The 14,537-nt window shown below is 48.0% G+C and overlaps 6 protein-coding genes across 9 annotated transcripts; 5 read left to right on the forward strand and 1 right to left on the reverse strand.

The window, feature by feature from the left end:
• The first annotated feature begins 63 nt into the window (after positions 1–63).
• Positions 64–2,521, forward strand: LOC117652189 (methionine--tRNA ligase, mitochondrial). The gene is made up of 7 exons (XM_034396917.1): positions 64–266; positions 371–648; positions 746–974; positions 1,059–1,317; positions 1,421–1,641; positions 1,732–1,914; positions 1,989–2,521. The coding sequence occupies exons 1-7, from the start codon at positions 146–148 to the stop codon at positions 2,432–2,434; spliced, it is 1,737 nt and encodes a 578-aa protein (XP_034252808.1). The 5' UTR covers positions 64–145; the 3' UTR covers positions 2,435–2,521.
• Positions 2,522–2,561: 40 nt separating this feature from the next.
• Positions 2,562–4,483, reverse strand: LOC117652195. The gene is made up of 4 exons (XM_034396929.1): positions 4,155–4,483; positions 3,838–4,030; positions 3,553–3,733; positions 2,562–3,468 (listed from the first exon to the last, which is right to left on the reverse strand). The coding sequence occupies exons 1-4, from the start codon at positions 4,448–4,450 to the stop codon at positions 2,612–2,614; spliced, it is 1,527 nt and encodes a 508-aa protein (XP_034252820.1). The 5' UTR covers positions 4,451–4,483; the 3' UTR covers positions 2,562–2,611.
• Positions 4,484–4,553: 70 nt separating this feature from the next.
• On the forward strand, positions 4,554–6,733 carry LOC117652204 (2-oxoisovalerate dehydrogenase subunit beta, mitochondrial). Its single transcript, XM_034396940.1, has 8 exons — positions 4,554–4,784; positions 4,889–4,969; positions 5,058–5,260; positions 5,332–5,487; positions 5,569–5,740; positions 5,833–5,978; positions 6,070–6,156; positions 6,247–6,733. Exons 1-8 carry the CDS (start codon positions 4,628–4,630, stop codon positions 6,385–6,387), a joined length of 1,143 nt encoding a protein of 380 aa, XP_034252831.1. The 5' UTR covers positions 4,554–4,627; the 3' UTR covers positions 6,388–6,733.
• A 485-nt stretch (positions 6,734–7,218) lies between these two features.
• Positions 7,219–8,602, forward strand: LOC117638912. Its single transcript, XM_034374087.1, has 3 exons — positions 7,219–7,365; positions 8,189–8,269; positions 8,351–8,602. The coding sequence occupies exons 1-3, from the start codon at positions 7,219–7,221 to the stop codon at positions 8,600–8,602; spliced, it is 480 nt and encodes a 159-aa protein (XP_034229978.1).
• Positions 8,603–9,235: 633 nt separating this feature from the next.
• LOC117654060 lies at positions 9,236–12,708 on the forward strand. 3 transcript variants are annotated; one of them, XM_034400201.1, is made up of 10 exons: positions 9,236–9,360; positions 9,923–10,177; positions 10,253–10,330; positions 10,669–10,821; positions 10,906–11,160; positions 11,244–11,492; positions 11,575–11,829; positions 11,911–12,162; positions 12,245–12,490; positions 12,573–12,708. In XM_034400201.1, exons 2-10 carry the CDS (start codon positions 9,923–9,925, stop codon positions 12,630–12,632), a joined length of 1,803 nt encoding a protein of 600 aa, XP_034256092.1. In that variant the 5' UTR covers positions 9,236–9,360; the 3' UTR covers positions 12,633–12,708. The 3 variants fall into 3 exon arrangements, with proteins under 3 accessions (XP_034256092.1, XP_034256093.1, XP_034256094.1); XM_034400202.1 differs by lacking the exon at positions 11,244–11,492; XM_034400203.1 differs by lacking the exon at positions 10,906–11,160.
• A 539-nt stretch (positions 12,709–13,247) lies between these two features.
• Positions 13,248–14,089, forward strand: LOC117650528 (cathepsin L-like proteinase). 2 transcript variants are annotated; one of them, XM_034394033.1, is made up of 3 exons: positions 13,248–13,448; positions 13,717–13,877; positions 13,948–14,089. In XM_034394033.1, the coding sequence occupies exons 1-3, from the start codon at positions 13,377–13,379 to the stop codon at positions 13,988–13,990; spliced, it is 276 nt and encodes a 91-aa protein (XP_034249924.1). In that variant the 5' UTR covers positions 13,248–13,376; the 3' UTR covers positions 13,991–14,089. The 2 variants fall into 2 exon arrangements, with proteins under 2 accessions (XP_034249924.1, XP_034249915.1); XM_034394024.1 differs by having other exon boundaries at positions 13,250–13,448; positions 13,717–13,869; positions 13,950–14,089.
• Positions 14,090–14,537: the final 448 nt, after the last annotated feature.

A 14,537-nucleotide genomic window follows, 5' to 3' on the forward strand; every position in this document is an offset into this window, starting at 1 on the left:
TCTCAGAAAATAAAACATAAGTTTGACAGAATGACCTAGTTGTATGAGAGAAGTGAGAATTTTGGTTGGTAGGATTGGACAAATTCTATGGCAGATAGCAGACGACAGGGGCTCTTCGACCCAGGTGTTGTTTATTTTGAACGCTATGCCGGTAACGTCGCACTTAATGAGATTTCCCTTTAAGTGCATTGCAAAAAGTTTTCACAGTTCATGCAGATCAAAAAGAAAATTTACAGTGACAACTCCAATATTTTATTGCAATGCGGGTATGATAACCACGTAGTGATTTCCTAACCTGTTTGCCTTATATGTCTAAAATAAAATGATTGAAGTAATTTTAAAATAAAGACAATCGTTTCTTTTTTCCTAGGCCCTCACATAGGACATTTGTACACTGCTGTCCTTGCTGATGCTGCAACGCGGTTTCATAATCTTTTGGGCGAAAGGGACTCGTGTTTTGTCACTGGCACCGATGAACATGGAACTAAGATTTTTCAAGCGGCTACTGCCAATAAAATGTCCCCAAAAGATTACTGTGACAAAATCTCATCCGAGTATCGTCAATTGTTTGCAGAGAGTGAAATTGGTTACACTCATTTTATCAGAACCACGCAAGACGATCATATTCAAGCCGTCAATAGTTTTTGGGTCAGGAAAAAAATATTTACTTCTAAATGAAACCATTATTGAATTTTAAGAAAACAAAACAGTTTAAAAAGTACATTTGATGCTTTCTTGCTTACAGAAATGTCTGAATGATGGCAACTTTATTTATAAAGGCAGCTATTCTGGTTGGTACTGTGTAGCTGATGAAGCTTTTTTGACAGATGCCCAAGTAAAGGAAGGATCTGCTCAAGGAGATGGTCACAAGATATCTATAGATTCAGGACAGCCAGTTGAATGGACGACAGAGGAAAATTTTATGTTTCGTCTGTCATCTTTCAAAAGTGATTTATTATATTGGTTGCAAAAAGGTTTAAGAAGTATCCAAAAATCACCTGACAAGTGCAATTTCTAGTTTGAGGCACAAGTAATAATTCCCTGTGATTTTATTACAGAAAACGTTGTGAAACCTGAAAACTTCCATAGAGCACTTGTCAAATGGCTTGAAGAAAATGATTTAGAAGATCTATCAGTATCAAGACCAGCAAGCCGAGTTCCATGGGGATTGCCTGTTCCAGACAATCCAAATCATACCATTTATGTCTGGCTTGATGCATTAGTTAATTATTTAACAGCAGCAGGCTACCCAAACAGCCAGAATTTCACTAGTAATTGGCCACCAACTGTGCAAATATTGGGTAAAGACATCTTAAAGTAAGTTCGTTCTCTTCATTGTTCATATCACAGCATTCTCGGACCATAAAGAACAAAAACAATCAAAAACCCATCTTACATACTGTCTGTAACTTTCTTTCAGGTTTCATGGCATTTACTGGCCCGCATTTCTCATGGCTGCAGGTCTAGAGCCTCCTCACCAATTACTTGTACATTCTCATTGGACTGTTGATTCAGAAAAGATGTCAAAATCTCGAGGCAATGTGGTTAGTCCTCCTTCTCCAACTAGAGGAGATTCCTTGCAAGAGCTTTTGGCCATGCGGTATTTTCTCTTGCGAACAGGCACTCCTCAGAAAGACAACAGTGAGTATTGTGATACACCCTGCTATAAGAGGTGAAGTACTGGTGCTGGTAAACCTAAAAATTATGTTAATGGTTTTTCCTTTTTTCCAGATTTTAGTAAAGAGCTAATGATTAGTGTGGCAAATACAGAATTGATGGGTGCTATTGGAAACCTTCTTAGTCGGTGTACTGCTGTAGCTCTGAACCCTAAGCAAGAATATCCACCTCATGAAGACAGGGTTCCCTCCATTGAGGAGTGGAGCCTTCTTTCATCGGCAGTTGAAAAGTTACCTGGTGAGTTCTTTTAACATTTCTCCTTTCGGCATTCTTCAAGTAATAGTGATTTATATCACTCTTTTTTCTTCCAGGTTTAGTTAGGAGTCACTACAGTGACTGCAATTTTTACCTAGGAGTTGTGGAGACCCTAAAAGTAATAGATTTAGCTAATCAGTTTTTCACTCACATGGAACCTTGGAAATTCTCAAAAGAACAACTTGCAGCTGGAGTGCAAAATCCTATTCTTCACGTCACTATGGAAGCCTTACGTGTTTGTGGAATTGCTTTGCAGCCTATCATTCCATCCCTAGCATCAACTCTCTTGTCCAGACTTGGAGTGCCAGATAATTGCAGAATGTGGCAGGACATGGAAAATGTTAGTTGGAAAGGGGGACCTTCTGCTACTGGTTACAAACTTGGTTTGGGAAATATTAAATTATTTGAAAGAGTAGGTGAAAGTCCCTTGTTAACAGCACAGGCAAAAGTGAATAGCAAGAATGTACAAACTAAGAAAAAGAAAAAAGTTTTAGAGGTGTGAAAGTTTTACCAGTAAAATGAGATAAAATCTAAGCTGTAACCAATGTTTTTATACAGTGTAAAAATAAATTTGAAAATAACATGCGTACGGAGTGGAGCTTTTCTTGGAGTTCAGACAAGAAAATTCATTCACTTCATCAGTTTAAACTTTATTTGGTAACAGATTTACATTAAACTACTATTCCTGTGATATTCCTGGCACTCTATACAAGAATTCCCCATCATCAGTGTAGAACCGATCTTTAACTCTGTACAAAGCACCCTTTTTCCACTTATCTTTTGGAATTGCTATTTCTAGTGGATAACTCTCTGAAGAATGGGATACATACTCTTTCACTGCTTTGACAACAATTTCATCATCCATTTTACTCCTAGCCATTTTAGCTGTTCTCAAGCTTGCAATTATTTCTTTGTCTTCAAGCTTTTGAATATTCTTTATTCCTGATACATCAATGAATTTTGAAACATTGTCATCTTCACTTTGAGATGACCTAAAATTTTTAGCAGAATCAGAAGTATTGATTTCTTCCACAGACAAAGTAATTTTGTGTGTTGTGTTAAGATCATTACTGCTATTAGACACTGTGTCAATACCTTCCTGTCCTCTGCTAAATTCTTCGTTTGCCTCTTTTCCAATAGGATCTTTCATGATAGGATAATTACTTTTCTCCCTTTCCATTAACAACTTTTCTTGAACAAAGTTTATCTCGTCACCTGTTAGAGATTTTCCTTTTACAACATCTTGCATTACGACATCTTTCATATCTTCTAAAGTAAGATGTTTGTTAGTACGATGTAGAACATTTTGGGCAGCCTTTGGAATAATGAAAGTGTCATTTTGAGGTGGTTGGTAAAGCATTTGAAGTCCTGCCTGAGCTGGGGTTTGTACTTCTTCTGTAATAGTTTCATCCCTCTTTTCAATCCGATCAATTGGTTTATAACTTTTATATATGTTTGCAAACACTCCTCCATCCTTTAAAACATTTTTCAAACTATCGGAAGTTTTAGGAGGAGGGACAGTGGAGGTGGCAATATCTGCAAACAGGTAAATAAAAACAGTATTATTATTTCCATAAAACCCATTCTGTTCCATTTTAAAAAAAGTAATATTTGCCAAACCTTTCATGTTGGAAGAAATAAGTTTTCTTCGCTGGCTGAAGGACAGCAAGTGCTTTTTGAGTTCTTCATTCGGCACTTCTAAATCGTCTTTTAAGAGAGCATCCCAATTTCGCTGAACCCTTGCATCATGTTTTTCAATTTGCTCTGGTGAATTATATTTCCACTTAGCCCTAAGAATTTTCTGCAATACAAAGGGGAAAAAATGAAGTCTTAAATAATAAAATTGTATGGCGATATTTCTGAATGTGAGGTATTGTAATACGATGCCAATAGATGGATGTTCACCTGAATAATGGATGGAGTAGCAGGAAAGCTGAATGCCAACTGCATGTGGGTCCACTTCTCAGGGTCTTTAGCATGAAGTGCCCTTATTTGTTGCTTTTCATCCCATGAAAGCATATTGGGCGATTTTTCCTCCTTGAATTGCTTCCTTGTCACTTGAAATATACTCTGAAGTTCCTTGTCGATATATTTCTCTCTAGAAACAGAAAAAAAATTTAAACATTGAAGATGGGCAAATGATCTTGTTTTAGCTATGTCATTCAGGAACATCTATGTCGAGCATATCACAACGAGATATCAACAAAATAATGACACACTACCTTTCCAGGGTACCCTCAACTTTGTCAGCATTCCAAAATTGCTGTTCCATGTCTTCTAAAATATTGGGATCCTTCATTTCTTCTTCTGTTAAATCCAGAGCTTGTAACTGTCCCTCGACACCAGGATTTCGGCCAAAATTGTAATTTTGATGAACTTGTGGTGCATTCCATTTCTTCTTTCCGAACGTCACACGTGGCTTTCGAATACTTTTGTTAGAATATTTGAAATATAACATGCAGTGCCTTAAAGGTGAAGCATCAACGAATAATTTTCGAACGGCAAGCATTATAATCATTTCAATTTAAAAGCGAAAAATGCACGAGTTTGTTGTTGTTTATCGCTCCTAACCTTCTGCTCTTCTGCTTTAAGCTTTGTTTGCGCAGCAGAATTTCTCATAAACGAATGTGTATCTGAATGTCTGTTTTGCTTGCTTCTACTTGCAAGAATTCCAGCCAGCTGATTTTGGGTAAACATGGCAAGCTTCTGCAAATCGTCTCCGATGTTTCACAAGTTGTTGCTGTCAACTCGTTTGACGGCCATCCGTTCACGTCAAGATGGTTGTAAATTTGTTTGGAAAAGATCATCGTCCCACTTCACATATGTGGCCGATAATGTGGAGGCGTCTGAAGGTATTCTGCTAGGGTTATGGGTGTTGACTACTTATCTTCTTTTTCTCCCAAAGATTTTCCCATTTCATTGTCATGCTCATTATATGAATTAATTTCGTTTTCAGTACGACCCACAACGCGGCAGAACATGTTTCAGGCTATTAACAATGCCCTGGACTCGGCTCTGAAGAAAGATGACTCTGCAGGTGTGTTGCCGCAACAAATGCCAGTAATCTAACTGATCATATGTTTTTATTTCTATGTGATTATCTTAAAGAATCTGATATGTTCCAGTAATTTTTGGAGAAGACGTAGCGTTTGGTGGTGTATTTAGATGCACTCTTGGACTCCAGGACAAATATGGCAAGGATCGAGTCTTTAACACCCCACTCTCAGAACAAGGAATTGCTGGCTTTGGCATCGGAGTAGCTGCAGCTGGGTCGACAGCAATAGCTGAAATACAGTTTGCAGATTACATCTTTCCTGCTTTTGATCAGGTACAGTTTTAATGTCGAAATAATGAGAAACTTGTGAATCATAGATTGTTACCATAAGTTTTATGTTTTAGATTGTCAATGAAGCTGCTAAGTATCGTTATAGAAGTGGAAACTCTTTTAATTGTGGAAGTTTAACTATCCGATCGCCATGCAGTGCAGTCGGTCATGGAGCACTGTACCATTCACAAAGCCCTGAGGCCTATTTTGCTCACACTCCTGGACTTAAGGTACTTACTGTAAAAGAGACGATTTTAGTTTGTCTTGTCTTATCGAAAGGATATTATTACTAATTTGAAGATCTGCATTAGGTTGTCATTCCTCGAGGGCCACGCAAAGCAAAAGGACTTCTGTTATCTTGCATTCAAGACCCAGATCCCTGCCTTTTCCTTGAACCCAAAGTTCTATACCGAGCAGCTGTTGAGGATGTCCCAACAGAAGACTACATTTTGCCTTTAGGGAAAGCTGACGTACTTGTCCAAGGTAACTAGATGTCAGAAACCTTTTCTTCTTCCAATAAATTAAGTAATAAATCAAGATAGTATCTCTTTTTTAAAAAAATTGTTTTTCCTTAGGTGATGCAGTAACCCTTATAGGATGGGGAACCCAGGTGCATGTTCTTCAAGAGGTTGCAAAACTTGCTAAAGAACAGCTTGGGATTCAGTGTGAGCTTATTGACCTTGTATCTATTTTACCATGGGACAGAGAGACAGTTTTCAAGGTACTTGAAGTGATTCCTCCCTATCTATTCTAGTTATTTCTACAGTCAGTGAGTATTTTTTTCTTATCTTGTTTGTGTTTTTTTTTTTCAGTCTGTGAAGAAAACAGGTCGTGTAGTTGTTGCCCATGAAGCACCACTGACTGGAGGCTTTGGTGCTGAACTGGCTGCTTCCATCCAGGTATGCTTCAAGAATTTAGAAATTTGATCCATGTTAAAAAAAGGCCTGTTTGTGTTCAATTTCTAATCCAGTTCTCTAATACAACCACAGGAAGAATGCTTCTTACATCTAGAAGCACCCGTTCAGCGAGTCACTGGATTTGACACACCATTCCCTCATATCTTTGAGCCTTTTTACTTACCAGACAAATGGCGTTGCCTGAGTGCCATTAAGAAGGCTCTGAACTATTGAAGCTTGGTGTAAATTCCTATAAGCACTGAAAGTACAAAATAATTGTTATTCATTTATATATTTACATGCATTTAAAAATCTGAAACTATCAGAGCAATTCTCTGAAAATCTTTCCAATTATTTTAATTTGTTTTGCTCTGCAGTGTTCTGTGAAAGTGTGCCAATTTTATTCATTATCTCTATGAATATGACTGATCTTCAATGTTCCCCTTTCTACCCTGTTTCCACTATATTTTTTTCAATTTTACTGATCTGTCTTGCCACTTGCCATAGGATAATCTTTCGTCTGTGATGTTTTTTTTTCTAAACGTTGTACCATTATTTTAATACACTGTTTCCAAACGAACTGTAGTGATTACATTATTTGTTTCCCCTTCACATTCGCTGCTCTGCATCTTCCCGCCCGACGCCGCTGGTTGTTGGTTCATATTAAAATCATTGAAGAGGCGATGCCACACTGCTTTCCACACCCTCATTACGTAATCTCGCCGGCCGGCCGCCACTGCCAAGGTCATTACACCCGAGCAGCACAGATCGCTACCCAAAAGTCACAACCAGGGGAAGACCAAACGAGAGAGAAAAAGTGTCAGGGGGAAGGTGGGAAGGAATTACTCAGACTTCGGGGTCTGTGGGGATAGTTTTGGAGAGGCAAACATTGAAGATAAACACGCGCACGTGCGTGACAAAAAGGCGGTTTTCTCTTTTGGCGTTGAGAACACGGTGCAGGAAGCTCGCGGCTGCACGTTGGCCCTCGACCCGCGTTCCAGATCCGACCGTCGCGGGCGTCGCCTAGCAACGCCGACAGGCTACGCAGGCGACTGACCCTTGTCGATGGTGCGTCGACGAGTCGCGTTCTCGGCGTCCAGCTCCAGCACGCATCGCCCCGGCGTGCGGCCGGGCTGGGGCCTCCGTCGTGGCCTCAGGGACCACTCCAGGGACTCGTCCCGGGACTCGGCCTCGGCGGCCTCGGCCGGCGACTGGAGCCCGCAGCGCCCCAGCACGCCCTCCAGCGGCAGCCGCGGCAACTGCGACAGTGGTGACAGCGCGGCAGTCGAGTGAGCCACCCACCCTTTGTTGCCCTGCCGGCCCTGCCTTGTTGATTCACTCTCACTCCGCGCGATCCCTTCGCCGACAATGACGCGTTCCGCGAACCTTTATTCCCAAAGCGGTAAACAGATTTTTCACCCTTTCCCCGTTCCAAGAGCTTTGAGTTTCTTCGCCGTAACGCTGCCGCCCTCTGCGCGAGAGAGGATGGAAATGCGCGATTTGGAGTTCCCCCACACTGTATTGCCGACTGAAAGCGCCGACCAAGTCAAGATGGTGTGAACGATGGCGCGGGCATTTCGGTCAGAGGGCAGCCCCCTCGAACTGACGTAATCCACACACACGGACGGCCTCCGCTCTCCGCAAACAGACCCAACGCGGCCTTGGGCAGGAGACGGAGACACCACAATCTCACGCAAAGGGCAAGGCTGCCGCTTTTCCCTCTCGGCCCTTCGCGCGGAGGGAATAGGCGATAGTCCACTCCTCGACGCCCGCCTGGCGCTGGAGTGGTGCATCGCGCCCCGCCAAGCCAAACCAACACTCGAACGACGGCTCGCTCCACGACGGCGCCCGCGGAACCGAGTGTAGGCAATCCCGCCACACTCGAGTGTCCCGCGGGCTTGCCTACCCGCAGACCGCAGGCGCTCCGAATCGAACCAGGGCTCTCTGACACAGCGAGGAGTGCGCGGACCTGGCCCGGGAGCGCGCCGCCGTGCGGCACAGGCTGGATGACTTCCTGGCGCTGGTGCGCATGCAGGTGGAGAGGCTGCACGCGGAGGACACGAAGGACACGAAGGACATGCAGGACATGACTCTAGTGGAGCTGGACCAGCCTCCGGTGAGCGGCAGCCGGGCGGCAGCGGTGCCCTCTCTCCAACCCGCATTGCCGATCGTGAAAGAAAAACTGTGTACTGCTCAGGTAGAGCGCCCCTGCTCCCCGTCGTCGGTGACCCGAGAGCCCTCCTTGGCGACTCAGGTGGCGGCCGGGCTGGCACCCCTGCTGGCCCTGCTGGTGGTGGCGCTCATGTCCGTGCTGGGGGCCTTGTCCTCGTCGTGGCGGCCGCCGCCGTCGCCGCCTCCCAGCGCGCAGTCCTGCCTCGGACGCATCCTGGCCGCAGTGCTGCCGGCCTGGAGCGGCTGGGACGACTCGCCGCTCGTCCGGCCTTTCTAGGGCTTCGCGGGGCTCGGGTGGAATCAAGGAAACTTCATGTACTCTGTTTCAATTTTTATTAAGAGCTGCTGTAAAATAAACTGCAATGTTCAAACACCCAATGACATTAAGCAGACTGTGCCTTCCTCGACCTCGCTTCACTTGCATGGCAACAAGCTGGCATTTTGTGCCGGCGCTGGCAACGCGCGGTGACACTACGGTGTCTAGGAATCGCCGACTTAATTAAATCTGTTTGTCATTTTCGGTCGAGTTTAAAGTCCCGGTCGTGTGCAAGACAGGAGAGTCTCCTCGGGTCGCGCCTCCCTCAAGTGTTCCCGCCAGGACGGGCCAGTCAGTCGTCTAGCGCGCTATCGGCCGGGCCAACTTTGGCCCCGATTATTATCAAATCGAGTACGTTTCCGCGTCCCAACTGCAGCCTAAACTCGTACATCGTTATCGGCGTCGATTAAAATGGCCCACTTGTTAATTGCTTGTGGAAAGGTAGAGAGAGTCGAGAGGTGTGTCTCCATGCGGACCCGCTCGAGATGGCCAGGTCAAGTGCGTTCCGCAGACACCGGGGCGCTGCGTGTATCTGCGGACCCGCCGCGGATCCGCGAAGAGAGGGGGGAGGGGAGGGGGACCCTCGCCTCGCGCTCGCCTCGCGGCAGTCGCGGCAGGCACCATAAAACGGTAGCGCCGATTCGACTCAGCCACAGTTGGAGCTCAGTGGTGGTTCTAAGCACAGCAAGCAACCAGAAGCGCAAAGTAACCAGTCAAAGGTGAGTGACTGATCCTTGGCAGCGCTGCTTGCCTCCTCAGCGAGGGAAGTCCCAATGAGCCACCTGCTCTGGGTAGCTCACCATCAAGTTGAGATATTTAAATTTTTTGCTCTAGTCAAAAAATCGCCTTTTCAGTCTCAAACATTCTCAGTTTTTGATTTATTTTAAACGCTTTAGTTACCGAAAGAGGACTTGATTTAGGCTGCTAGCTTCTCTCGCTCAACGCTTCTAGCGAGCCCTAGCACAGCTCGGCCTATTAAGTTTTCGAGAGGGCGCCAGCTTGGCATGAGCTGTCGTAGTCCGGTTTCAAATTAATTTCAAACTGCCGCCAAACGTAGAGGCAGAGAGTAGCAGCATTTCTCATAGCCGCCGCGCCGATACTCCGCGCTTACTCCAAGCGAGCATCGCGGGGTACCGCCAGCTGACCAGTCTGACGGGCCGACGCTGCGTCATCTCTCCCTATCTGAGGCTAGACAGTCGCTCGCCGCACGCTCGCCGCCCAGTCCGCAGTAGCACCGCAACGAGTGGCCGTAGACTGAGTCAGTACTATCTTGTCACGCAGATGTCGAACCGACTCGCACTCGTCGCCGCCCTCCTGCTGATCGGAGTGGCCCAGTTCACCATGGCCTCCCAGGACGACACCACGGCGTGGTCCGAGTGGAAGGCCAAGCACAACAAGGTGTACGAGACGCCGGAGGAAGACGCCCGCCGCTTCGCCGTGTTCCAGGACAACAAGAAACGCATCGACGAGCACAACGCCAAGTTCGACAAGGGCGAGGTCTCCTATTTCATGGGGCTCAACCCGTTCTCCGACCTGGTGAGTCACCGTCCGCACCCCGTTGTCCTTTGTCACTGTGTCACTAAGGACTAAAGAGACATCTTCGCTTCGCAGACCAGCGAGGAGTTCAGGCTGCGCAACGGCCACAGGCTGGTGTCGCTGCCCGCGGACAAGCAGTGGGAGGAGTGGAAGGTGAGTCGGCGAGTCGGAACCGCTGTGGATAATGGAGCTCGGCGTTCGCGCGTTCGCGCGTTCCTCTCTGGTCTGCCCGTCTGCGTGACAATGCCGCGTTAGCCGCGGTTCGCACTTCGGCCGTGTTGGGGCATCGTGGCCTTGGCCGTGGCTTCGCGCTCTTTGTCGCCGCGCCGCGCGCACTGCATGCGGACTGGAGGCGCGTTGGGGTGCCTACCTGCACGGCGCCAACCTCCAACGGCCGTCCCGAGCATCCAGCCGTTGTCTCAAATAGCATTCATTGGTGTAGGAACGCCAACAGTGCCGAGTATAAACTCACAGCTCACACTCTTTTGCAGGCTACCCACAACAAGCAGTACGAGTCTGCCGCGGAAGAGGGCCGCCGCTACTCCGTGTTCCTGGACAACAAGAAGCACGTCGAGGAGCACAACGCCAAGTTCAACAAGGGAGAAGTTTCCTACGCCCTGGGCCTCAACGCCTTCTCCGATCTGGTGAGATTCTCCCCTCTTGCCGTCTCTTATTAGATTCATGATTTCGAAGCGACCGGGCCGAACTAACAGACACTTTGCCTGCAGACCAACGATGAGTTCAAGCAGCGCAACGGCCACGGCCTCCGCCAGAAGAGGGCCGTCATGAACGTCGACGCCATCGCCGTCAGGGATTGGGCGGAGTGGAAGGCCAAGCACAACAAGGTGTACGCGACTCCCGAGGAGGAGGCCCGCCGCTTCACCATCTTCCAGGACAACAAGAAGCAGGTGGACGAGCACAACGCCAAGTTCGACAAGGGCGAAGTCACCTACTCCAAGGGCCTCAACGCCTTCTCCGACCTGGTAAAGATCCACATCTTTTGATTGTTTTTAAGCTCATAGGCGAAGGTGAACATTTATTAACTTTCATCGGTTTTCGTGTTTAGACCAACGAGGAGTTCAAGCAGCGCAACGGCCACGGTGTGCACAAGAAGGAGGATGCTGCCACCAAGGCTCTGCAGCAGCAGTGGGAGGAGTGGAAGGCCGAGCACAAGAAGCAGTACGAGACTCCCGCCGAAGAAGCCCGCCGCTTCGCCGTGTTCCAGGACAACAAAAAACGCATCGACGAGCACAACGAGAAGTTCAGCAGGAGCGAAGTCACCTACTCCATGGGCCTCAACGCCTTCTCCGACCTGGTGAGTTCCCCACTCTCGCCTGAACTTGTTGCTTTTTGAATTCGTGTTTCAGCTAAGTACTTACCCTCTTACTTGTGAACAGACCGCCGAGGAGTTCAAGCAGCGCAACGGCCACGGTCTCCGCCAGAAGAGGGCTGTCATGGACGTCGACGCGATCCTCAGGCAGCAGTGGACCCAGTGGAAGGCCGAGCACAACAAGGTGTATGGGACCCCCGAGGAGGAGACCCTCCGCTTCGCCGCTTTCCAGGACAACAAGAAGTACATCGACGAGCACAACGAGAAGTTCAACAAGGGCGAAGTCTCCTACACCCTGGGCCTGAACGTCTTCTCTGACCTGGTGAGATATTACCTCCTGCCCTGTCCTGTATTTAAGATATCCAACTGAGCGGATCGAGCTAAAGGCCTCTTTTGCCTGCAGACCAACGAGGAGTTCAAGCAGAAGCACGCCTCCGGCCTGCGCGTGCGCGAGAGAAGGACGGTGGACGCCGCCGTGATCCAGCAGTGGGCCGAGTGGAAGGCGAAGCACAACAAGGTGTACGAGAGCCCCGAGGAGGAGGCCCGCCGCTTCACCGTGTTCCAGGACAACAAGAAACGCATCGACGAGCACAACGAGAAGTTCAGCAAGGGCGAAGTCACCTTCTCCACGGGCCTCAACGCCTTCTCCGATCTGGTGAGTTTCGAATTCTTTGTCGCTACTTTTTGCAGGATACAATTAGGACTTTCGTTTTATTCTTCGCTTACTTTCCGTTCAGACTGCCGAGGAGCTGAAGCAGCGCAATGGCCACGGCGTGCAGAAGAAGGACGACGCCGCCAAGGCTCTGCAGCAGCAGTGGGAGGAGTGGAAGGCCGAGCACAAGAGGCAGTACGAGACCCCCGAGGAGGAAGCCCGCCGCTTCGTCCTCTTCCAGGACAACAAGAAGCGCATCGACGAGCACAACGAGAAGTTCAAGAGGGGAGAGGTCTCCTTCTCCATGGGCCTCAACTCCTTCGCCGACCTGGTGAGTTCCCCACCCCAAAGCACCATTTTGACGGCGACAAACGTTGTGCACGATTTAACAGACCCTTTCTCTTTGTTAACAGACCAGCGAGGAGGTGAAGCAGCGTTTCGGCCGCGGTGTGCTGCCCCGCAGGGACCACTAGGCTTACTGATATATGACTGATATATTTTATAAGAGTGTATTTTTATATTTTGTAATAAAAAAAAGACAAAATTTAATACTCTCATATTATTTTCAAATATCACCCGCACCCTTTGACAACAAAATTAATATGGCTTTGCGCCCTTGTACAGACCATATACAAAAAGTCCGCGGTGCACATTGCAGCCTGCGTCCCAGACTCCAGACTCTACACAAACCCTTTCACTCGTCACCGTACCAGAGCTGCGCGTCATTTAGCAGCCGTTGGTGAAGTTCTTCGCTGGTGACCAAACGGGCGTCAGCTCAGCGTTTGGCAGTTCAGAAGGCGATGCGCTGCTGGAGTCCTTCCAGGGGCAAGGTAGGCTGCCGTCTCCGCACCGGTGTGTCGCGGGTGGGAAGGTGGCCTACCTGGCAGGCGCTCCCTTAACAGCAACGATGGTTTGGTGCTCTTGGAGCTTGCCGGCAGCTTCACGCAGCTCCGGCTTTGCTTCAAGAAGTCTCTAGTCGCTCCATAGTCGGGAGACGCTTGGCGCTAGATACGCATTCTCGCGCCAGCGGCAGCGACTGTCTGCTGTCAGCAGCTGACTGCGAGGCCCGGCCTTGGGGGGGGGGGGGGAGCCGGACAGCCGGTCGGACACCAACAACATCGAACAACGTTGCGCAATCGCGCAAGTGGGCGGGTCCGGAGCGGGTTGACAGCTCTTTGAGTCCAAAGCGAGTGAACGGGTGTCATCTGTCCTTCATCATGCCGGAAACTAAAGATACTCCTCCGGACTACTCCAAGACGCCGATCGATCAACTGTGGGCGGATTGGAAGGTTAGTTTCACACCTGTCAAACTACTTTAATCCTTTCGTTTAGATACGGGAGGTTTGTGCCCTTGATTAAGAAGTGACACGTCGTGTTCATAATGTCTGTTTCACCTGTTGTTCATTTTCTGACGCGTTTCTGATGAGTTGCATTATTTTGTTGTTCATGACTTATATTTCCAGTGGGCAACATAACCCCCTCGCCCAGACACACCTGTAAAGCGCATTACAGTATATTAAAGTTGCCCATGAGTTTATTGAAACTATGTACTTGCAGGCGGAACATTCGAAAACGTACGAGACGAAGGAAGAGGAGGAGCGTCGTTTAGGGATTTTCAAGAAAACGTTGGAAGTTATCGCCAACGCCAACGCCAGATACGTTAGCGGGGAATCCACCTACTACTGTGGCCTCAACCAGTTTGCCGATTTGGTTCGTAACTGCCACCCCAATGTCAAAGTCCACTAGTATTTAATTTATCCTTTTATCAATGTTTTTATTTACCAATGCAGGAATCCCACGAGGTGTGCTGCGGTGGCGCTCGATCGCGTAAACGCGATGACAAATGATTTTGATAATGATGAACTGTGATATGTCTTAAAGACAAAACCTTTGTAAAACTTATGAAATAAATGTTATATTGTGTCTATCATCGGTATCTGTTTCTAGAAGGAATGCAAATTACCTATGCCAATTCGATGAGTTTTGTCGGTTTGAGGACGGAATTGAGCTCATTGTGACGTGCCTTAAGCTGTGTCCTGTCCTATCGGGGATTCCTAGAACGGTCGAGCAATGAGTCACATTCACGGCAAATGTCCACCGAGGCCGTGGCGACTCTAATCAGCGGCAGTGCATGCCGCGGAGCCGTGGCCGTATCGCTTTGTCTCTCTCGCACTCACGGTGCGTTGCGTAGGGGTGCGACAGGGACAGGTTGGGTGGAGTCGCTGTGCTCCCGTCAATGCTGTCTGCATGAATAATGCGTATTGTTGTCCCTATAGCCCTGCTAGGAATTTGGCGCGGTTTCCGGTGGCTGCAGTGTAGCCGCGCCTCCGCGCCCCGCCCCGCCCCGCCGCCGTGCAGGGCCAGGCTGGGGGCTCGCC

Source organism: Thrips palmi, unplaced genomic scaffold, assembly GCF_012932325.1.
Source record: "Thrips palmi isolate BJ-2018 unplaced genomic scaffold, TpBJ-2018v1 HiC_scaffold_10, whole genome shotgun sequence".
In the NCBI taxonomy this organism is placed as follows: domain Eukaryota; kingdom Metazoa; phylum Arthropoda; class Insecta; order Thysanoptera; family Thripidae; genus Thrips; species Thrips palmi.